Source organism: Engraulis encrasicolus, unplaced genomic scaffold (assembly GCF_034702125.1).
Source record: "Engraulis encrasicolus isolate BLACKSEA-1 unplaced genomic scaffold, IST_EnEncr_1.0 scaffold_31_np1212, whole genome shotgun sequence".
Taxonomy (NCBI): domain Eukaryota; kingdom Metazoa; phylum Chordata; class Actinopteri; order Clupeiformes; family Engraulidae; genus Engraulis; species Engraulis encrasicolus.
In genome coordinates, this window is record NW_026945610.1 from 333,127 (window position 1) to 357,431 (window position 24,305).

The following is a 24,305-nucleotide window of genomic DNA, read 5'->3' on the forward strand; positions in this document are numbered from 1 at the left end:
GTATGCAATCATTTGTTTCATTAGTAGGCCTACATTGGATAGGCATATAGCCTACTATATAGCCTAATTTAGACTGATAGGTTGGCAAATAGCCTACATTTCCATTGTGGAATATTATATTAGACCTACATAGGTTATCTACACAGTACATATGCAAATTATTATTAATTATTTTATTTTATTAATTTATAAAATATCTGTATTTAATTTATTATTTATTTTATTTATTATTAATTATTAATATTTTTGGGTTTCGCGCGCTATGCGATTAATCGCGATTAATCACAGAAAGTCATTGAGTTAATGCGATTAAAGATTTTCATGTTTGCCCACCCCTAGTTTTATTTTGTTTTAAGGGCAGGTAAATAGGGTACATTTTTAAACTTACAGATATCACTATGAAACTTTACCAGTCAATTAATCATATGAATAGGAGAACAAAATGTATTACAAGTTTAGTATAATGTTAAGTTTAAACATACTTATTAGGCTATATCTAATTAAATATGCACTAATTTGCATATCATTTGAAGCAACTAATCTGGCCGCCTGAAAAAGCCAGGTTTAAAATTATTATTATTATTTTGTTAGTAGTCCTATGTTAAATACAAAAACATAGCCACAATTCCCTCTCTATCTCCGTTTTATCCAATAAATCAGAAACTACTGCCAATGACCTTACAAAATGGCTTTTCGGGCTATTTTTATGCCTATGATGTCATAAAAATTATGAATGAGATATCATCAAATCCCTCAATACAAACATTCACACTATTGCTAAGAATAGGCCTGCAAAGTTGGGTGCAGATAGGTTCTATAGCAGAGGAGATTATTTGCTCAGAGTGGGAGAAAAAGCATTAAATTGTGAATTCACCCCATCTTTTCCCTTCTCCTTCCCTTACTATTCTACCTACACAGCATCAGAAAAGAGTTTACAAATCATCCTCGTTGTCATTGTCACTGTCACTACTTGATAATCATTTTATTGCAGTGTGTCTGTGTGTGTGTGTGTTTGTGTGTGTTTGTGTGTGTGTGTGTGTGTGTGTGTGTGTGTGTGTGTGTGTGTGTGTGTGTGTGTGTGTGTGTGTGTGTGTGTGTGTGTGTGTGTGTGTGTGTGTGTGTGTGTGTGTGTGTGCGTGCGCGCGCGGAATGTTAGCACTTAAGTAATAAATATGAACCTATTAATTCTAGTTGAAATCCAGGTGTCCAGAATATACTGTACATCCTTTATAATACACACCACAGAAATCCAAGATATTATTCATAAGACAGCAACATAGGCATGTACAAAAGACACTGCAGAAATGCAGCATATCAGTCACACATCTGCATACACTTAGCTGTCCAAAGCAAGTCATTAAAAAAAGTAATAATGTGTAATGGTGGTAATCCCTCCCAAGTACAAAAGTGTCATATAATGCAGTGTGGTGCTCAATGCTCTAGTACTGTAAGTAGGACTGTGGTGCCAAGTTCCCTTTGGGTAGAAAGGCTGCCCAGTGTTGTGAGAGACTTTAGTGCAACAGATTGTCCAAGATTGTGCTGCACATTGTCCAGGGCTAAATTTCCCCAAATAAATTAATATTAAGTCATTCTTAATCTTATCCCTTAACACAGTCCCTCTGTTATAACCTTATTGTCACCAAAATGATAACGACCAAGTCTTAATCGTTTACTATACAAGTCTATATAAGACTCCCTGTATTTTCATAACAATGTTGTTATGATGTGGTTGATTGTTTTCAGCAAAGAGTGAATAGTCCTGCTGACAGGCCCATCTGCAGTAAGAGGCTATCACTTAATTATGAGGTGGCCCCTTGTCAGTATATCAGAATAGGTCTGACATCATCACTAAAAGCTTATAGGCCTATATAGGCCTACACTACTTTTCCTTACATGTGTATTATGTTCATCATGTTGTACAGGTATACTGTATGTGCAAGGAAAGGTATTGTATGAACTTGAATTGATGTCTACCCCTGATATTGTCTAAGGGGTGCCTCATACTTAGTACCACTACCTAACATGACTGGGGTGGATTTCTCAAAGGGCGAAGTAGCTAGTCTGTTAGCAATGTTGCATAGTAAATACTATAAAAGTTGCTAACTCTTGTGTCTCGAACGTTAGCACACAAAGTAACTACTGCTTGGAGTAATGTGCACTCTGAAGTAGTGGTGACTTTGAAAGTGAGGCGCCTCCTATCCGTATCTCGACAATGAAGTTGAAGTACAGCTGGAGTAGATCCATTGAGTCCAGACATCACCTCAGCCACCCCAAGTAACACACAGCGCTAGTCTACTTCAGAGCGTGACTCCACCCATTAGCTAAACTTGTAGTACATATTTGACCACAAATGTGTCAATATCTTTTAATCCTGTGGTGCAAACGCGATGAAAATCAATCGACATGCACACAAAGTGATGATACAGCTGCGAGAGTGTTCAGAACACAAATTCACGTCATGTCATTTGTTCGTGAAAAAAAAACGTCATATCCTTGGAATCTGATGAATCCCAGACTAATAATATACTTTTAGCTGTATACCGATTGAATTGCGTCTCATTTCGATGTGTAATTTGTGAGATATTTAGATAAGAAAGTATTGGTTACTCCCGGAAATGCACTGGCTTACGTGTCAACTACTTAAATTTTTTTGGCGCGAATTTCATTTCATAGCCTAGGGGTATTTACGCTTGCCTATCAATGGGATGACGCGAGCCACGCGGGTTCAAAACCAGCGTGCAGCATGTTGACAACAACTCGTGAAATCGTGTTTTGGACCCTACAGTGTAACACATTTTCCCTTGGCTGCACGTGTGTGTTGGTAATGCACAACATAAATTATCTATTTCTGCCAGATATTTCCAAAATTGTGGCACTGCAACCATGTGGATTCGAACCGGCGTGACTTCTGTTTTCCCATTGGGATGCAAGCGTGAATACCACTAGGCTATGTACTGAAATCCGCGCGAAAATTTTTTAGAGATATGACACTTCAACAGGCGATGTTTTGGGAGTAACCACACCTTTATTGTCCAAATATTTTACAAATTACACCTCGGAACGAAACGAAATCCAATCGGCATGCAGATAATACTGCATTATTGGTGCGGACGGTGTCAGATTGTAATGCCACGGCCGTGTTTTTTCACAAAGAAATTACAAGGTGTGTTGTGGAGGAAACAGCAGAGTCACGGTGTCGTGACATCCAATCAAATGTGCTGGTGGTGGTTGTACACTATTGCTTTCTACTTCACGCACTGAATTTAGGAGGAAACAGCTGAATCATGACTCAGCAATCATGCTTATCTCTTGTTGCTTCTTTGGTCACGCACTGCAATGCCAAGAAAGTAAGTAGCGGTGTGGGCTCAGGAAAGTAGCCGCACTACTTTTGGCTTACTGTGGGAATGGTAAGGCTTCGAGAAATGCACGCAGTTCGCCTTGAAGTAAGTAGATAACTTTAAAGTACATCTGTAGTACAATGCTAACGTTCCAGAATCGCACCCCTGGACAGTCAAGGCCTACAGGGCATTTGCCCGGTGGACTGGTGATGATTCTGGCCTGTTCCTCATCTTAATGCAGTAGTATCAGCCCTCATGCCGCTACAGCTGACCTGTCCGATAAAAATAAATGTTAATTTTCTCTTTTGTGGTCAAAATAGCTCGTAAGAGACTGAAGACTAATGTTGTCACAGGCTTCATTGTCTCTCTCAATTTCTGTTGGACGGTATTGGCTAAAATGCCTGGCCTAATGTTTCATCCCAGTCCAACCTTGCCACCTAAGTACTACCTACGCTTAAGTGTGTTTGGGAAACTCAGCCAAGGAGGATATTATAAGGGTTACCAGCAGGGACAGCCAGATAAAGGTAGATAATTGTGCATGAAGACTCACGCAGTCCAGTCCATCATGTTAATTTCCTTCTGTCAGACACACAGCCACTGCCACACCAACACATTATGTCACTCTGGTTTCTGGTAATGCATGGCAATGATCAAAATAAAAAAAATAAAAACATGAATTTATTAACTACTAGGGCTGGGTATCGCAGCCATGTTCCAGTATCGATTCGATTTCGATTCTTAGGGCTTTGAATCGATTAATCACGATTCAATTCGATTCGATTCGGTTCATTCCGAATCGATTTTATCCGTTCCCTTCCTTGCAGGGCTTGAAAACGAAATTATTTTTCAATCATTCCGTTCCGAACGGTTCAGCTAGGCCTTTATTTAACGTTTTCGTTCCTGAATTCGTTCCGCCACCAAAATTTTGTTCCTGAACCGGTTCGGAACGCAAAATATCGTTCGTTCTTATCGTTCCTGGAAGAGTTTTGCGGGCCTATCAAGTCTATTTTTATGGACTGTACCTTATACCCAGAATAGGCGTACCCATTAGTATTTGCCCTTGATTTACACAGTAGCTACTCTATCCCCAAAAATAATAGGCTAAATCACAGGCAGCATCTAAAAACATTCAGATAGGCTATCCCTCTCACATTCTGGATACATGCTAAACTCCTTACATGGCTGTAAGTTTTATCCATATGGAGGTATTGCGCTATATTTCCTAACCCTGCATGGTGTAGATATGGTGTAGCTGGTCTGTTGCTGACGAATATATCCAATTTCCTGTTTAACTCTACAGCGGAAACACTTCAATGTATGCTTCAGGGTATGCTTTTGTGAAATTTTATAAAATATATAGAGAACGAAATAAACCGTTATTACCCAGTTTTGTGGATTTCAGAATAACGTTCTGTTCCGGAACAGTTGAAGACAATTTCTTTTTCGTTTCTGCTCCTCATAAAATTGCGTAAAATTCTGTTCGTTCCCGTTTTCGGTTTTCGTTCCTTGAACCGGTTCAAAGCCCTGCTTCGTAGTGCCAGGATTTCCCCCAAAAGATGCTGTTGCCTATTTTTATATGAAAATGTCAAAGGGCTGTGGCTTGACAGTGTTAACAGATTGCTAATTTGTAATAAGTAGACTTAGACCTAATTGACTAATACCTACTGGGTATTTTCCATAGATCTCAATTAAACAAAAATAACAAAAAGAAAAAGAACCAAAAAATCTATTTTGTGCCCAGTGAATCGATTATGTGAATTTCGATTTTATTCGATCGATTATCGATTAACTCTATTATTTTACTCAGCCCTAGAAACTACCACTTACTTTCACGTAGTACATGTAATTTCATTACCACTCACGGAAGTAGTAGCCTAACTGTAAGGAAATACAGCTCTTCTTAAAATATTGTATTTTGAATAATGGAATTTGGAAACATGTAATCAATTACTCCCCGTTACTGGCCTCCTCAGTACAGACTACTCATACAGTATGTTGCTTGGAGGGTGGGGTGCTGCCTAGCCCCCACTACTTTCAGTGCAAAGCAGATCAGTCTGTTGATTTGGAACTTGACTTATACTGTTAGATTTCCAAACCAAACAGTGACTGTATCAGGTGTGCACAGATAGGAACGTGGTGGTGCTAAAGCCCTACTGGTCAAAAAAAGGCCCTTTTTGAGTTCTTTTGTGGATTTTTTTTTTTTACAATGTACTGTGGTCCATGTTGACGTGATCATCTACGGTAAAACTGATAACATCAATATCCTAGTCAGTTCCATATGCCCTCCGCCCACATCTCGAGCACCTGACCCCCAAAATGTCTGTGTACCCCAGTGGATTGGACAGCACAGTAAAAAAGTAACAACATTATCCTTTGTTGAACACCAAACACACTGTAGTCTCTGCTTAATTCAATAGGGCCTTTGTCTACATGTCAAATTTGGGTGTGCATGTAAATTAGCGCATGTTTAAGTTACACCTCGTTTGCATATTGAAACATAACATTCATTAAAGAAAACTTTTAATATAAAAAACCCTGTACTGCAACGTAAGTGATGAAGAGGAAAATTTGTGTGGTGAGGCATGTAAGTTTTATTTTAAAGCCAATATACCAGTATTTTCTCGCTTGAGAAAAAACACTCATTTTTGAATGAAAAACCCATGAAAATTGGGCCCTGAACTAAATTATTTGTGGTAAATCTGTGTTAAGGGCCCTTTGAACTATCTAAGAATGTTGAATAACAACTTTTCCTATTAAAATATCTACCTCACAACTACTTTTATGTTCAATTTATCAAGATATTAGCAAATTAGCCTAGGCGTTTTTAGTATGATAGTGTCCACTTTTTCAAGACCCAAAATTGATGCATTAATGACATTTGAAAATTGTCAAACATTGCTTTTCTGACTCTTTAGGGTCTAAGGATTCCAAAAATATAAAGTTTTACAAATCCCCACAAAAATTGAACTAACGCATATATCTTAACATAGTGTACCTGACGAATTGAATAATTAGTACCTGGAGGAGATATTTCTCATTATTTAAATCATTTTAGGTGAGTGAAGTTATTGGAACAAATAATATTAAAGAAAATAAAACACTGTTTTGATGAGGTTTCTCCCGAAGCGGACAGCGCTGTCAAAAGCTGCATTTGGGGTTTTCTGACAGTGGACTGTGGAAGTGGTCGCGAGAGTCACCCTTCACCTAATGACTCAAATAAGTATCAGATGACTCTGAACAGTGATTAATGAACCTTTTAATCCTACTTAAAGCCCCTTTAAACCCAAGTCTTCAGTGCCTCTCTGTTCCAATACTTTAGGGGACTGTATATTTAGAAGTTATATAGTCTTTATTATTAGGGTATGAGTGAAAGTGATTATTGCAAATTGTCAATAACAATATTAAACATATTGTTTCTTTACTTCAATAATAATTAAAACGATAATTAAAATTCAAATGTGATGTCAGTACATACTGAATATTTATGTATTTGAAGGAGCTATTGTTGCTGTTATTACAAAAAGGTTGTGTCATCCAGATCATGTTCTTTCCATACGACGTTGAAACATTCTACATCTGAATCACATGCAGGTATACAGGGCTGTCCATTCCTCAGGCAACTGCAGGCATGTACTGGCCACATGGTTCTACAACCACATCTTATCAGTCCTAAGCTACTATGTGGAACTGGAGGTTTCCTTTACCACACAGCCATCAAGTGTTGGTCTACAACTTTCCAACCACCTGTCTCCTCAGTGTCTTTGTTAATACAGCTCCAGGCCTTTTTATTAGAATACCATGAAAAAGTTGATTTATTTCCATAATTCCATCAATAATGTTAAACTGTCATGAATTGTAGATTCATGGCCCAGTTTTTTAACTATTCCAATCATTATTTTTTTTCTTTTTATATACATTGGCCTTCCAGCTCAAAAAACCCATGAATTGGGGAATTCGCATTATTAGAATATTGTTATAAAATCACATTTTTCTTCATCAAAATTCGGGTCACATTAAATCAGTTGAAATTTGGTACTTTCTACATAACATGCAATGGTCAATACTTGGTTAGGACATTCTCTGTCTTCATAATGGCCATGATGCGCTTAACATTGAAGTCAATGGCAAAAACAGTGCATGGGAGTTATGGAAGCCCAGATATCCTTGATGCTTTGCTGTCAGCTGTTCTTGTTTGTTGACCTGGTGCCCCACATTTCCCTCTTCAATATACCCGAAGATTTCCATGCCACGTTTTGGTGTTAACTCACCAGTTTAATTCTAACTCAACAGAAATTAAACCCCATTCATTTTCAATGGGGTTTCATTTCTGGTTATTTAGAATTAAACTGGTGAGTTAGCGCCAAAACGTGGCATGGAAATCTACAGGGTATATTGAAGAGTGAAGTGTGGGGTACCAGGTCAACAAACAAGAACAGCTGACAGCAAAGTATCAAGGATATCTGGGCTTCCATAACTCCCATGCACTATTTTTCCATTGACTTCAATGTTAAATGCATCATGGTCATTATGAAGACAGAGAATGTCCTAACCAAGTATTGACCATTGCAGGTTATGTAGAAAGTACCAAATTTCAACTGATTTAATGTGACCCGAATTTTGATGAAGAAAAATGTGATTTTATAACAATATTCTAATAATGCGAATTCCCCAATTCATGGGTTTTTTGAGCTGGAAGGCCAACGTATATAAAAAGAAAAAAATAATGATTGGAATAGTTAAAAAACTGGGCCATGAATCTACAATCCATGACAGTTTAACATTATTGATGGAATTATGGAAATAAATCAACTTTTTCATGGTATTCTAATAAAAAGGCCTGGAGCTGTATGTACTTTGTCAGACTGCAGCCATACATTTGACTGCTGATCCATATGCATCACTTGGTGGTAACATATCAATTGCCTTTTTGTCTTTCTGAAAAAAAAGTCATGTTTAGACCGATCAATACCCAAAGATAAGCATGTTGCTTTGGACAGTAACACAAAAAGTCAAGCCTGGGAAATTGCAACAGAACATTCTACAGTAGTTATGAGAACATCAAGAAAAGTGTGCAATACTTTATCCACTCTTACTCTAGGTTTAATTTCCTATGACATAGCAAATCAGCAGGTATCCTTCATTGCTATAACCATTTGAAGCACATTAGAAATAACAGAAGTCATTGTTTTTTTCTATGGAAAGCCTGTGAATTGATGGGGCAATCAACTGACAATTCAACTGACAAGAGACCCAGGTGAAATGGGCATGTGAAGAGTGTGTGTGAAGAGTGGTATGAATAGTGGGAATATTTAAATCACCTTTGGATTAAAGAATTGAAATTGAAATAATTTAAATGTGGTATTTTCCTCAATTTTTAATTAAATTTTTTAGATATAGTAGTTGTTTTCTGAGAAACATTGAGATTTCCGAGGGAAAACGCTGCTTATCAATTAATCGTAAGTCGATCGATAAGACTATCAACTAATGATTAATGAATTAATCGATAATTTGCATCCCTACTTCCCAATGAAGAATAAAGTAATTTAGATGACCAGAGTGAAAATAGAAGTTTAACCCTATCGCGCCGGATGCATCATATATGTCTCATCAAATTCAAAGCCCTCTCCACGCTGACACAAAAAAAAATCGATCTGAAAAACATCCTGCGTGTCATTTCCAAACGTCCTGCAGTACACGGAAACCGCCACAAGAGAGCAGCGGTCGACAACAAGTTGACCACAAAACAGGAAAATGGGGTAGAAAAACAGGAAAATGGGGTAGAAGCGGTTTCCCTGACCGACGCTGATATTTCGTCAAATTGCATAAGGTTTGTGTACAAATTTCCGAAATATAACTCTACATCCTTTAATTTGAACACTTGCTTTGTGCAATTAAGCAAGGAAGAGTTTATATTTTTACACCGTGTTGCAGAGAGATCGTGCTAAAACTGATGAGACATATAAGCACCATCCGGCGGTGGCAGGAAGTCAGCCATCAATGCATTTGCTCCATAGGGAATCTTACAAAGCACACCACGACGATCGTTTAACAAAACACACAAGTTGTTTTACTTCAAGACAAAGATATTGCCTTAAGAAACAGGTTTTACTTGCAATTTTGAAAATGTAATGCAAAATGTTGAAATTATGATCTCGTAAAAAATGCATTGAAGTGAATGGAGAAATGGTCCAATTGTAGTAATGGACCCATATATTCAAATTGCACATCAAAAATGAATAATGATCTATATTACACTCATAAATAGGTTGTTGAGCATTCGATCAGCTATGTTTTTACATAGATTTTAAAAAATTACCCAACCAGGCTGTGGGAAATGTAAAATATGGTCCTGCTAAAACAAGGATAGGCTTAAAAAAATGGCAGGATCTCACTAAATATTTAAAGATAATCCTCAAATTAAATTGTCTGACAACTTTTTTAAATAAAAAAAAAAGTTGTAAATGCATTAAAAGTCATTTTTCAATGGTCATGAAATTGGAATTGTCATTCATTAAAAGCCTGATGCATCATATATGATGCATTAAATATCTCAGCGACCTTAACAAAATTTTGAATTTTTTTTTTACATTTCTTATAAGGGACCAATATTGAAGCAAATTCCAAAAAATTTGAATTTTCTCTCATTGCTTTCATGGTTCAGGTTTCACAGGGTTAAGTTAATTTTATGCTAATGAGCTATGATGAATGTCTAAGGATGACAGGCCAGAGCCCCACCATGATAAGCCAAATCAAACATTCAATTATAGGCCTACTAATTATTCAATATACAGTACCATGCAAACAACTTGTATGTTATGAAAGCACATCACCAAAAAAATGATTTTTTTATTGACCTCGTTTGACCTTTTGACCTTCAGATTTGACCTTAGATGTCAAGTTCTATATATATAAAGATTTAAATGAGGCGGCAGCGTAATTGTATCATCCCAATGATCCTAAACAAAATAAGAAAATACTGTTTATGCGTGTACGACGGATTTAAAGTCTGTGCCCCTCTGACTCCCGTTGTATGGCGGTTTGTGGATATCGCGCAAACCCATAATCTCACGGAAGGCTTCAAATCAAACAAAAGTAACACAGGTGGGTAGCTCAGTGTATGATACACCATAATTAAGGCCCCACATGCAAAATACTGACCTATTCCTTTATTCCATGCTGATGACTTCTGGCATGGTTGCCCACTTTTAACAACTTTGTAACAATTTTTAACTAAATAACACTGTTATTTGACCGTGTTTGACATTTTGACCTTCAGATTTGACTTTAAAGGTCAAGTTCCTTGTTGGCAACCAGATGATTCTGAAACCATAGTCCGTGCTGATAACTGGCATGGTTGACAACTTTTAACAAAAAATGCCATCAAAAGTTTGTCTAAGCACCTTAGCTGCTGGTGCCAGGCTGACTACTTGGCATGTTTTGTTTAGCAAACACTCCTACATCATCTTTCATGTCTTTTTGACATAGTTGCAAGTGTTTACAACCGCGTGAACTAACGTGTGAATTAACCCCATTTACACTTTGAAACAATCTTGCAAAACACAAGCGCAAAGGAGTGGAGAAAGTAAGTGCAGCTGGGGTACAGACTCATAGGCTACTTTCCCCCTTTTTTACCCTGAAATGGGCCAAAATACCTATTGGACAATAACACAATGGCGGTGTGTTGGAAGTGTAACCGTCGCGCTGTCTTAAGGTACTATCTCTAACTTTAAGTGACAAACTGTTTGCTTGGGCTTTTTACGATGATGGAAGAAAGAGTGACAGCTGTGTGATCAGTGACTGAAGGCGTTTGCTGGAGAAAGCTCAGTCTTACAGTAGTTGACCGGATGTAATAAAAAAAATGCTTCAACTCTTGATACTCCGAGGGATGCCTTCATTGTGCTGTTGGCTATTAGTTACGTCTTAAGACAGTCTTGCGACGGATTGCAACGTCAAGAATTTTTAGTTATTATTAGTTAGTGATTATTAGATCATTATTACTTAAAGGTCATTAAACATGGCCTGTTGTCCTATGCACTTAGCAGCATTCTTGTAAAAATATGAATTGTGTTTACTCCTGACTGTATCATCATTTAAGATGCAGGTGTAGTGTAGGGTGTTCTCAGTTCGACCTCAGAATAATCATTAACTTATAATAACAGCCTGTTTTGCAAAGTAAACATGAGTTTAGCATTCCAATATTAACCAAACAAATACATTTGTCAATTGAAATAATCACTTATCTTAAAAATAACAAATTAAATGCTTAAAAACCTGATTAACTGGGTTCAGTTGGTATGCTTTCAGGGTGAAAGTTCAATGACCCCTAGAGGTCAACAGCGACCAGATAGAGCTAGGCATATGGCAGATTTGAATTCAGCACATCCAAATTGACAAAATAAGACTATTTGCCGATTTTGTCTCACAAATGCCTTAAGCCCTTTTTTGAATTCTGATCCCAGTCTATAATGTTGTGGGAGAAAAGTCAAGGCAGACAGAATCTCCAGAATTCCTTACCTCAAAAATATGATGTAGATCCCGTTGCTTATCCTGACCACTGGTATCTGGTTCACATCCTATCTCTTGTACCCTGATGATCATGGAAAAAAAATCAAAACTGATAACTACTTCCTTCCTCTGAGAAATGGTGTTATAGGGGCAGCTTTGCTTTGATTCAACGCACGTAGAAAAAAGTCTTATTTATTTCAGTCTTTCCAAGTAAGTTAAAGATTCTCTAAAGTTAAAAGATACAAACAAAAACGCTCCAATATAATCATATGACACATTTAAAATATAATATGGTTTGGCAATATTTGATTACAGGTTTCTCTTATACCAGGACTATTTGTTATTTAGTGTGCACTAAACTAGAGTTAATTCTGTAGTTTCTACTGCCCACCTTTCCCCTTCCGCCATGTTTGGGGGGGTTGCTCTAGACAAATCACTCATGGATGGAGCTCTGGGTACACCAGTGTCTGGTTTCTTCCCGGTGAACCTGCCAGATTGAAAATGAATTGAGTCTAGTGAGCACCCACGTCTAGCTTGGACAGTGGATGCAGGGACTCTAGAATGATGGGTTACAACAGATATAGATTTGAAAGGACAGGGCAATTCATTTTTCAATTAATAAATTGTCAATTTCTTTACAGAATGTTTTGTGTCTAACTGTTTGTATACATTTTGAGAGGTAGAGAAAAGGAGAGAGAAGAAAGGGGGACGTGAGAAAGATAAAAGAATGCTGATGTTTCTGCTGCCCACCTTTCCTCTTCTGCCATGTTTGGGGGGGTTGCTCTTGACCAATCACTCCTCATGGATGGAGCTCTGGGTACACCAGTATCTGGTTTCTTCCTGGTGACTCTGTCAGAATGACAGATCAAAGTGTTAACACTAGAACTACCAGGATTTTTCTGCCTACCTAGAAGTACCAGAGAGGGGTCATTTGACCCGGTGGCTTTTACCTAATACACTAATCACTCATTTTGTTATGGTAATGAGGCTGTTAGGGGCCGTGTGTGGGGTGAGGGGGTCACACCTTACAGTGCTAACAGCCAAGACAAACAGGGACAGACAGCTTCTTCCCAAGGGCTGTCAGCCTCCAAAATCACCACAGGTAAATAGCAACTTGCATGAAGATATCAGCAGCAAAGACAGATAGCACAGTTTGGCGGACAGTGTGTTACAGTTTTTCTCCATTGGTTTGGCTCATTTCTTGAAACTGAGATGTCATTCTCAAAACATGGACAAATTCCAAAAATAATTTGCAGTTCCTCACAACAGAATGGCATTTATCATTGCTTTCATCAAATTTCAAATGCTTTTGTACATGTCTCAATCATTTAGTACATCCTTGCAAATGGCTATGTACAAGTATCCTACAGTTATCAGCTTACATTTAGTACAATTTTCAAATGAATGTACCTTGCTGATCTATCCCAATTGGTTGATTCTCAGTGTAATGGTTGTCCTGAAAACATGTCAGCACATTTTCTTCATATAAGTCATCAATGAACTTGTGAATGTCCCATGTGATCATGACGTATCATATGACTGCAACCAGATAATGGTTGAATTGCAGTTTTTCTCCATTGGTTTAGCTCATTTCTTGAAACTGAGATGACATTCCTGTAACTAAAGGGTCATTTGGTCAAACATTCTTTCAGTTCTGCACAACAGTTCAGATAACTAGCAAAATGTCATACAGTATACCTCCCAAAAAACCTCATTCTTGCATCAGCACTAAACCGTCTCACATATAAATAGTCAGTACCATCAAAATGGCATAGATCTTTCTCAATTGCTTTGGCTCATTTGCATTCATTTAGTCCTTCTGTCAAAATAAACTGGATGGTTCAGCATAACTACTTGGATCCTCATCACTCGCTCATATCACCCCAAAAACAGTTTACCCATGTGTCAAAACAAAATTTCTTCCCCACATATATCATCAGTGCCCCCAAAATAAATTTGCCATTGTGTAAGCACTGCCAGTCAAAATGGTTAGGTGTTTTATCTACGTTCAGCTAACAGATTTCGACTATGTATAAAAATGAAAAAGTGAGTGGAAACATTGAAGTTTGACAACACAGATAATTTACCAAGGACATTTATCAGTATCTTTCTTTACTGTAAATTCATATACAGAAAGTAATGCCCATATATCACAGGTTTCTCATGGGTTTGGCTCATTTCTCAAAACAGAGATAACATTCACAAAATAACATGGACAAATGCCAAAGCAACTAGCAATTGTTCAAAACAGAATGTCGTTTGAAAAAATGTCATGAAATTAGCCAAATAACAGAGGAAACTGTAGTATACACAGTTGTAAAATTATTTTCTACTAACTAGAAAAGTTACAATATCATCTGACCTGTTGAACATTTACTATGTAATGAAATTCTTAAAATATGATGTCCTTGACTGTTTTGGGAATTGCGTAGACCACTTTGCATATGATGACTTACACAATGAAATAATGCTGACGTGTTTTGGAGAGGGCAACCATTAGACTGAGAATTGTCTAATTCGTTTAGATAAGCAAGGTCAATTTATTTGGAAAATGTGCTAAATCTATGCTGAATGTGTCAACTGAAGGGTATTTGTACATATCCATCTGCAGAGATGTACTAACCATTTGAGACATGTACAAAGCATTTGATATCTGATGAAAGCAATGACAAATGCCATTCTGTTTTGGGAAATTGCAAGTTGGTTTGGGGATTTGTCCGTGTTGTTTTGAGAATGTCATCTCAGTTTCGAGAAATTAGCCAAACCAATCGAGAAAAACTGTAACGTGTGAATCTCCCATGCCATGTGACCATAACGGCTCATGTGAATGCAACCTGGCAATTGTTAGATGGATAAATACCAGTGCATGTGGACTACTGCTTCACTTCCCTCAAGAATTTGGTGGTGAAAGAAGCTCCTCTCCCAGATGCAGAGATACAGCACTCAACAGGCATTGGAAATGATCCACACACACACACACACACACACACACTCTCTGTGTCTCAAGTGACAGCTGTGAGGTGCTAACAGCTACATTTCCACAACAAAAGGAGTGTCCGCAGGGGGTCCAAAGGGTCAAATGACCCCCTTGTGGGGCTTTTAGGTAAAAAGGTCAATTGACCCCTCCGTGGTAGTTCTAGTGTTAAACATCACAACTGCAGAGGTGAGAACCTTGCCCATCAATGTCAAGCCTGATTTCCTGATCTACTTGATGAAAGAATTTCCCATCACAGAATCGTGGCAATATATAACTGCCACAGATTTTGTGTTCCAACAGACCATGCTCATTTCACATAATGCTCTGAGTTTATTTTGCACCATTAATTAAATAAATATAAAATCTACTGTATTGAAGGACTTTGGGTTTGTTTTTTGGGTAATTTATTTAGGCCTATTTCATTTTGTAGTATCCAGAGCCGTCTAATAACAGTCAGGCAATCTCCACTGTGTGCTAAGGCCCACTTCAGAATTAGCAAAATTAGCTGATTAGGGTCTCAGAACTGCTCAGCGTTGCGAATGTTAGTTCCTAGAAGTGGGCATAGCACACAGCAAATGCAATGCAATGCAATGCAATCCAGGGAATATGAAAAGACTTACTGTTATTAGTAATAACTTCAGATAAACATCACAGATGGTAAAACTGTTGTGATTATCATTACCGGGACAGTTGATGGTTGAAGTTCGTTAGTCCTTGTTTTTGGCTTTTTATGTGGTGGTTCTATGTTAAGTCTATGGAAAGACAGCCGCTTTAGGCACGACCTCGATTTCATTGAAAGGCGGGGCTGCAATTTATTTCCTGCTCCTCCATTTACTTAACTCTCCTCCTCTATGGCTCTGGTAGTATCTAAAAGCAGCCACCCAGTGCCCCGTTTGGTTAATGGTAGGTATTGCTGGCTAGGATTTTCCCCAGTCACCATCCTTTGTTAGTTTATTTTCTCCATTCCCAAGATGGCAGCACAGTGGAAGGATGTCTGATGACACTGAGTGCGTTACAGTATGCGACCTTGCCTCCACTTGTGCTTGTGGCCTCGCCACGCCACACCTCCTGGCCCCTCCTCCGTGGAGAAATCGATAAAGTTTCCCAGCTGTGAGTCTAGCCACAACAACTTTTGAGGGACTGTTTTTCATTCACCATCCCAATTGCAAATGAGAAAAAGACTTTACAATTGAGGTTTTGCGAGATATTGAAATATAATGCTATTGTCAGTGATGTCATCATGATATATTACTTCCTGGTACGAGGAAACAAGCACAAGTGGAGGAGGCAAGGTCGCATATTGTAACGCACTCACAATCTGTTTTATAGTTAATGTTTAGGAGGCCGTTAGCGTCCACTGTTCTTGTGTTCTGTGTGCGTTCAAGGTTATTTAAAGAAGATATGAAAAGAATTTTAATTGTTGGAATTTTACAGTTTGTGTTGCTGATTTCAAAAGTTCCAAGTTTTGTGATTAAAAACGAGATATTGTGTGCATAATAATTTATCCGGGAAGTCATGTTGAAATCAGCATCAATTCCAGTATTTTTGATGTTGGGGAACTTGTGCAGAGAATTGCCTTCAGTGAAGCTAGTACTTGTAACAACCTGGGCCATCTGGACCCTGATGACCATCTCATGTACTCTGATGATCAGGGAAAAAACAAAACAGATTACTACTTCCTTCCTCTGAGAAATGGTGTTGTATGGGTAGCTTTGCGTTGATTCAACGCACATAGAAAATTATCTTATTTATTTCAGTCTTTCCAAGTAAGTTAAAGATTCTCTAAACTTAAAAGATACAAACAAAAACTCTCCAATATAATCATATGACACATTTAAAATATAATATGGTTTGGCGATATAAACCTTTGTTTAGAGGTTTCTCTTATACCAGAACTATTTGTTATTTAGTGTGCACTAAACTAGGGTTAGTGCTGTTGCTTGTACTGCTCACCTTTCCTCTTCTGCCATGTTTGGGGGGGTTGCTCTAGACAAATCACTCATGGATGGAGCTCTGGGTACACCAGTGTCTGGTTTCTTCCCGGTGAACCTGCCAGATTGACAGTGAATTGAGTCTAGTGAGCACCCACTTCTAGCTGGGACAGTGGATGCAGGGACTCTAGAATGATGGGTTACAACAGATATGGATTTGAAAGGACAGGGCAACTCATTTTCCAGTTAATAAATTGTCAATTTATTTACAGAATGTTTTTGTGTCTAATTTTTGTATGCATTTTGAGAGGTAGAGAAAAGGAGAGAGAAGAAAGGGGGACGTGAGAAAGATAAAAGAATGCTGGTAGTTTCTACTGCCCACCTTTCCCCTTCCGCCATGTTTGGGGGGGTTGCTCTAGACAAATCACTCATGGATGGAGCTCTGGGTACACCAGTGTCTGGTTTCTTCCCGGTGAACCTGCCAGATTGACAGATGACAGTGTTAAACATCACAACTGCAGAGGTGAGAACCTTGCCCATCAATGTCAAGCCTGATTTCCTGATCTACTTGATGAAAGAATTTCCCATCACAGAATCGTGGCAATATATAACTGCCACAGATTTTGTGTTCCAACAGACCATGCTCATTTCACATAATGCTCTGAGTTTATTTTGCACCATTAATTAAATAAATATAAAATCTACTGTATTGAAGGACTTTGGGTTTGGTTTTTTTTGTAATTTATTTAGGCCTATTTCATTTTGTAGCATCCAGATCCATCTAATAACAGTCAGGCAGTCTCCACTGTGTGCTAAGGCCCACTTCCGAAATAGCAAAATTAGCTGATTAGCGTCTCAGAACTGCTAAGTGTTGCAAATGTTAGTTCCTAGAAGTGGGCGTAGCACACAGCAATGCAATGCGACGCAATGCAGGGAATATGACAAGACATGCTGTTCGTATAACTTCAGATAAACATCACAGATGGTAAAACTGTTGTGATTATCATTACCGAGACAGATGATAGATGATATTTTTGGCTTTTTATGTGGTGGTTCTATGTTGAGTCTATGGAAAGACAGCCGCTTTAGGCACGACCTCGATCTCGTTGAAAGGCGGGGCTGCAATATATGTCCTGCTCCTCCATTTACTTAACTCTCCTCCTCTATGGCTCTGGTAGTAGGCTCGGTCGCAACCACGCAGTAAAAGATTTGATCAAAACGTGATTTGCTTGGTCTTAAAAAGGAGGAGATAACTGGGTCGCAACCAAGCTGGACACATCAGGACGACGAGATTTCAACAGCGGCAAAGAAGGTGGATCTATAGGTCTGTGGGTGGATCTACCTTTTTTACAGCGGGTGTACCAGGGCGCCCTCTCGTGGAATTAAATCATATTGGCGCTAATTCCATGACGCACTTACCAACGTCGGCACATGCTTCTGAAATCCGAGACTCTCTCTCCCTCTCGAAGAGAAATCAGATGGTCTTGAGGTAGAGACAGGCTACAGGTTGCCACTCGGTGAATAATGGTTCGACTCTTAGTTAAATTTGTGATGATTTGGCTTCACTTCCATGTAATAATTCAGTTAATTAGTGCTCACTTTAGGCTATTCATTTTGTGTTTTGGGACCAAAGTCGTCATTCAGATAGGACCGTTTTAAAATTACTTAACAGCGCCAACCCATCCTGCGAGGATTGAACCCAGGTGTTCAATATGTAGCTTTACCATGGCGCGCCAACCACAAAGGCCACTCTGTTTCGTGCACTTTCATACATAAAGGACAAGATAAGTCACTCGCAACGGGTCTGTTTCCACATTAACCATCAGCAACTAAAGACTTCCTGTGTTTCGGTGCAGTTTCGAACCGGGGACCTCACGAATGGAAGTCAGGCACGCAACCACTACTCTAACCGTCGAGCAGGCAATAGTACTGGTTTTGTAACCTACGGCATACACTCCTAACGTGGCGAAGATGGAGCATCTAACGACATGGTGGTTTGTTTGTCTTTTTTACTGTTGTAAGTGGGTTGTGCGACCATACATATGGATGATACCACTCTGAGTATGCTGCATTTGAGCATGAAATGCATTTCAGCATGTAGAAAATGAAGCACGTTCAACTACACACACATGAATCACATGAGCTATGAACACCAATCACGGCAGATTCCTCACATCATGGAGGAGGTCTTCATGCCCAGCAGTAGGTTTTTGTTACTACGTGGCTGCTTGACAAAACTTTTGTTCCCGCGATGGTTCAACGCCATGTGTCACGACTGCCAAGCAGAGGACACTCCCTTCAACTGCATCGTGAACGGCAATTCTAACCAGGATGCTTCACGCGGACACAGTGAGCATGCTCGCTGCCTAGCAAATTTTCAACCTCGTCAAAAATACACCATCATGAACGCCCTTAATATCTAAAAGCAGCCACCCAGTGCCCCGTTTGGTTAATGGTAGGTATTGCTGGCTAGGATTTTCCCCAGTCACCATCCTTTGTTAGTTTATTTTCTCCATTCCCAAGATGGCAGCACAGTGGAAGGATGTCTGATGACACTGAGTGCGTTACAGTATGCGACCTTGCTCCCTCCACTTGTGCTTGTGGCTTCGCCCCGCCTCCTGGCCCCTCCTCCGTGGAGAAAACGCTAAAGTTTCCCAACTGTCAGCCTAGCCACAACAACTTTTGAGGGACTGTTTTTCATTCACCATCCCAATTGCAAATGAGAAAAAGACTTTACAATTGAGGTTTTGCAAGATATTGAAATATAATGCTGTTGTCAGTGATGTCATCATGACATATTACTTCCTGGTACGAGGAAAGGCAAGGTCGCATTTTCGGAATTTTACAGGTCGGAATTTTACAGTTTGTGGTGCTGATTTCAAAAGTTCCAAGCTTTGTGATTAAAACGAGATATTGTGTGCAAAATAATTTATCCGGGAAGTCGTGTTGAAATCAGCATCAATTCCAGTATTTTTGATGTTAGGAAACTTGTGCAGAGAAATGCCTTCAGTGAAGCTAGAAGTGCCGTCGGATATGATCCTTACTACTCGAGTGCGAAGACGGGTGAGTCTGGAGTCTGGCTGGCCGCCACATTAGTAAGATAGTAGTTTTCTTGCTATTTAGATGCTATTTCTCTCTGCCATTGCATTGTAGCACTCTGCTAACAAAGGTCCTCGGACAATGAGCTGCGGGTCAAGGCTGTGTTTAGTTATGACTCCATGGGCGTCGGTTGTGGAGTTATCGCTTTATTCAACGAAATTGCCCCTCTATCCGAGCACAAACATCTGTGTAGTTATAACTCCATGGCCGTCGGTCGTGGAGTTATTGCGTTATGCAACGCAATCGCCTCTCCGAGCACGAACATCTGTGTCAATAACTACTGCCGACTTCTAAGTTGTCGGCATAATATAATGCCATTGTTTATTAAGATTACATTAAAACCATGCTATTAGGCTACCACATCATACGTTTATAGTAGCAGAAATTGCCACTTCGCTAGGTTTCAACATGTCAAAGACAGAGCGCAGCAGCCACATTTCTTAATCTGCGAAACAGGCATGTTTCAACATTTTCCAGTTTACCACAAGCATACACTGTTGTGTCATTTGATTGATATCATCTTAATAATTATCAGTGTGTGTAGTATGAGCGAAGGCTGTTTTGTGCCTGCCGATCCTGGACCTGTGCTGTAGCCTAAATGGTGACCATTTCATTACCCATGGCATAGCCTACGGCAGGTGCATAATCACAGAGAGCCTCTAATATAGATGTGTGTGGTTTAAATTCAACGTGAGTTTTTTTCACGAAATGTTAGAGGTTTGTTCTTTCGACATATTGATGTTTGTATTATAAGCAGTGTTGGGAGTAACTCGTTACAAAAGTAACTAATTACTGTAATGCATTACCTTTTTGAGTAACGCAGTAATGTAACTGATTACAGGGGGAAAAATCGGTAATATGTCCTCGTTACAATGCAAGTAACTTGCACATTACAAAGCATTTTTTTTCGACTAAATTTTGTGTGGGTATTTTGTTTTCTTTATACAATGTTCGCGGATCACCGTGAGATCAGCTATTGCCTATGATAGCCTACGTCCGCGCAGAGATTTTAAAGTTTCACGCAGAACATTGCTTCCTCTTTCACGCTTCGTCTCTCGAAATGGCAGGCTGACAAAGGATGACCGATCCAGAAGATCCAGCTTGCTCGTTTTCAAGATGGGTAGGCTATATGCCCACTACTTTGACTCCATTGAAAATAAGGACGCCAAGAACATTTAAGTTAAATGCACACTGTACTTGAAACCCAAACCGCTTTCCACGTCGAAAAACAGTAGCCTACAAACAATTTGACAATTTGAAGAGGTGCCATAGCACCACCAAATTAGTCAGGAAAGGAGGGGATGCATCCCATTCGCACGAGACAGGGACACGGCAGGGTAGGCTATCCGACGGGGGGAATAAGTACGTTGCACCCCCCTCACTTTTGTTCAACTAAACATCACTAAAATTGAAATAAAATATTATAGGCCTCTTGGCTCATTTATGTTTATATTTCATTGTAGCTTCAGCTGTACTTATCAAGCCTCAACTCCACTATCGTCCTTGGCATTGTTCAACAATGTTTATGACAAAATCTGGCGCATGTGGGGGGTTGGGGGGTCGGACATAAAAAAAAAAATGAAATTGAAAAAAAAATTGGGAAAAAAAAAAAATCCGACCGGACGATGACCAAACCTGACAACCAACCGGAACCAAACTTTTATTTTTCTTAGGCCTTATTGTATGTGGGTAAGACGCAATTCCTGAAAATGTTGGTTTTCAGTCTGCAGGCTTCCAAAACGACTTGTGGATGGCAGGTGAAAGTCATGCCACCTCATAGATTTGCACTGTAGATTGCCAAATCCTTAGGCCTATTTCCAGTCATTTTGGCTAAAGTTACTAAAAGTAATGCAAAAGTAGTGTAATGCCTTACTTTTTAAAAAAAGTAATGTTGTAATGTAAGGCATTACTTTTAAATGACAGTAACATGTAATAAGTAGTGCATTACAGTTTTTGAGTAACTTTCCCAACAGTGATTATAAGTTTGGTTCCTTTATGAGATATGGGTCTTTCAAATGTATGTTATTTCTGCAGCCAGCCATACTAGCAGACGAGGGAGTCAATCGTATGACATCACGGCCGTGTAAAAGTTGTCGCACCCAGTGCACAGTTTTAAGATGCCGATTGGTGTTTTATGAAATAGGCAAAATGTTTAATTTGAATAATAGATGAATATTTGTTTCATATCTGATTAAAGTAATTTACTAATATCATTTTTTCTAGGTATATGTGTATATTGTTAGTGCAATTTTATGATAGTTGATTACAGTTTTTCTCAATTGGTTTGGCTCGTTTCTTGAAACTGAGATAACATTCCTTTATCTACGTATATGGTCATTTGGTCATTTGGCCATTTTAGATAACTAGCAAAATGTCACATCTCCCAAAATTCTCATTCTTCCTTCAAAACTGAACCCCATATAAATAGTCAGTAAAATATAAATGATGTAGATCTTTCTCAATTGTTTTGGCTCATTTGCATTCATTTAGTCCTTCTGACAAAATAAGCTGGATGGTTCAGCACTACTACATCCTCATCACATGCTCATATCCCTTCAAAAATAGTTTACCGGTGTGTCAAAACAACAGTAATTTCCTTTCCCACTGTAGCGAAGGGGAGTAGAGTTGCCCAGCTGGGACTTGAACCCAGACCTTCTGGAGTAGTAAACCGGGGCTCTGACCGCTACACCAAAGAGCCAGGCTCGTTGGCATGTTAGTCAGAACACACCCACAACCCTAGTGATGGTCACTCCATCACACCCACATACAGTAAATCATTAGTGTCCCCCAAAATGCATCGTCCCTTTAGCATTGTGTAAGCACTGCAAATCAAACTGGTTATATGTTTTGTCACTACGTCATGATAGATGCATAGCTAAGCTAACAGATTTCAACTACAGTATGTATAAAAATGAAAAAGTGAGGGAAACCATTGAAGTTTGGCAACAGACAATTTCAGACAATTTACTAATTCTGTGAAAGACATTTCACAGTAACTTTTTTAAATTGTAAACCTAATTTGTTTTAGCAAAATAATACTTTGATTATAGGCTACATATAGGGGACTTTTTGTTTGTAATTGTGTTATTCCTCATGGATGGAGCTCTGGACACACCAGAGTCTAGTGACCAACTAGCACTCCTGGCTGGGACTGTGGACCCAATATAGTCCGGTCCCCTCCTTGGAAACACAGTGCTGTACATCACTACTGCAGAGATGAGAACCTTGCCAGCTGACCTACTTGACAGATGAGATTTCCTAACTATACCATTCAAATGTAGGCTATTTATTTCATGAATTTGGATTCTTCATGAGTTTTTAATTTACCCACTTCATTGTAGGATTGCCATTTCTTTCAAATACAGAATGAGTTATTTTTCTTCATAATGATAAAAAAAGATTAAATTCAATTGTAACATTGGCAATGGGGACATGACACACACACACACACACACACACACACACACACACACACACACACACACACACACACACACACACACACACACACACACACACACACACACACACACACACACACACACACACACACAGGGGCGCAGCCAGGCGGTTAAAGGCTGTACGGCCCAGCCCAACACAGCACTACCCACGGCCCGTGGATGACATAATAAAATGTTAATATTCTTGCCTTTAAAAAAAAAACAAAAAATCTAATTCCAAAGAAATTGTAATTGGAAATAAAATTATTAAACACGCAACTGTCGATTTTTACTGTTGCTTTTTATTGTGAGTTTTATTATTTATAAATTTGTGTGCACTACAAAAAGATGACTGCTGTTGCTGTCTACTTTAATTCAGAATAAAAACATGCGACAAGATATGATGAAACACATACTGGACATTGACCGAATTTGAGATTTGTGTGCTTTCTATCTGAACCAAGAATAAATTACCTGTGAGATTCCTCTGATTGACCCGCTGGTTCTTGTCCCAGCTGGGACTCCTGGTTGCCAGGGGAACTCATCCTGAGGAGCCCGCACTGACCCTTTTCTCCACCAGATGGCGCCACCTCACCTCATTGCCTGATCAGCAGACTATATGACATCCATTTTCTCCACAAACTAATACCAGCTTGTTGCATCTCACTGTTTAGGACACAAAAATATGAGAATTAAGAATTAGTAGAGTCAATACAATACCACTTCATCATTAAAGCGTTTTTTTTAATCACATAATTGCTTTTTTGGAGAAAAAAAAATGCTTTTTTTGGGGGGGTGGGGGGGGTAACCTTTATGTATACAGGACGGTGAAGAAGGGGAGAGGAAACAAGAGGGAGAGAGACAGGGGAGGGCTGGGAAATCACCCCGTGTTGGGAAACGAACCTGTGTCGCCAGTGTAACAGTGCAGTGCCCTACCATTTGAGCCACAGCAGGGCCATCTGTGTGATATTCATATCTGAAGATTAGTTACATATTAATACCATAGTCCACATTT

The 24,305-nt window shown here is 39.0% G+C and overlaps 1 protein-coding gene across 1 annotated transcript in view; it reads right to left on the reverse strand.

The window, feature by feature from the left end:
* LOC134443414 (NACHT, LRR and PYD domains-containing protein 3-like) overlaps positions 1-23,835 on the reverse strand; it is a 61,691-nt gene extending 37,856 nt beyond the window's left edge. The window contains exons 1-3 of the mRNA XM_063193200.1: positions 23,765-23,835; positions 12,235-12,330; positions 11,853-11,925 (exon numbers count right to left, since the gene is read on the reverse strand). Of these exons, the coding sequence (XP_063049270.1) occupies positions 11,853-11,925; positions 12,235-12,330; positions 23,765-23,835 (240 nt within the window). The remainder of the gene's footprint in view (positions 1-11,852; positions 11,926-12,234; positions 12,331-23,764) is intronic.
* Between the last annotated feature and the right edge of the window lie 470 nt (positions 23,836-24,305).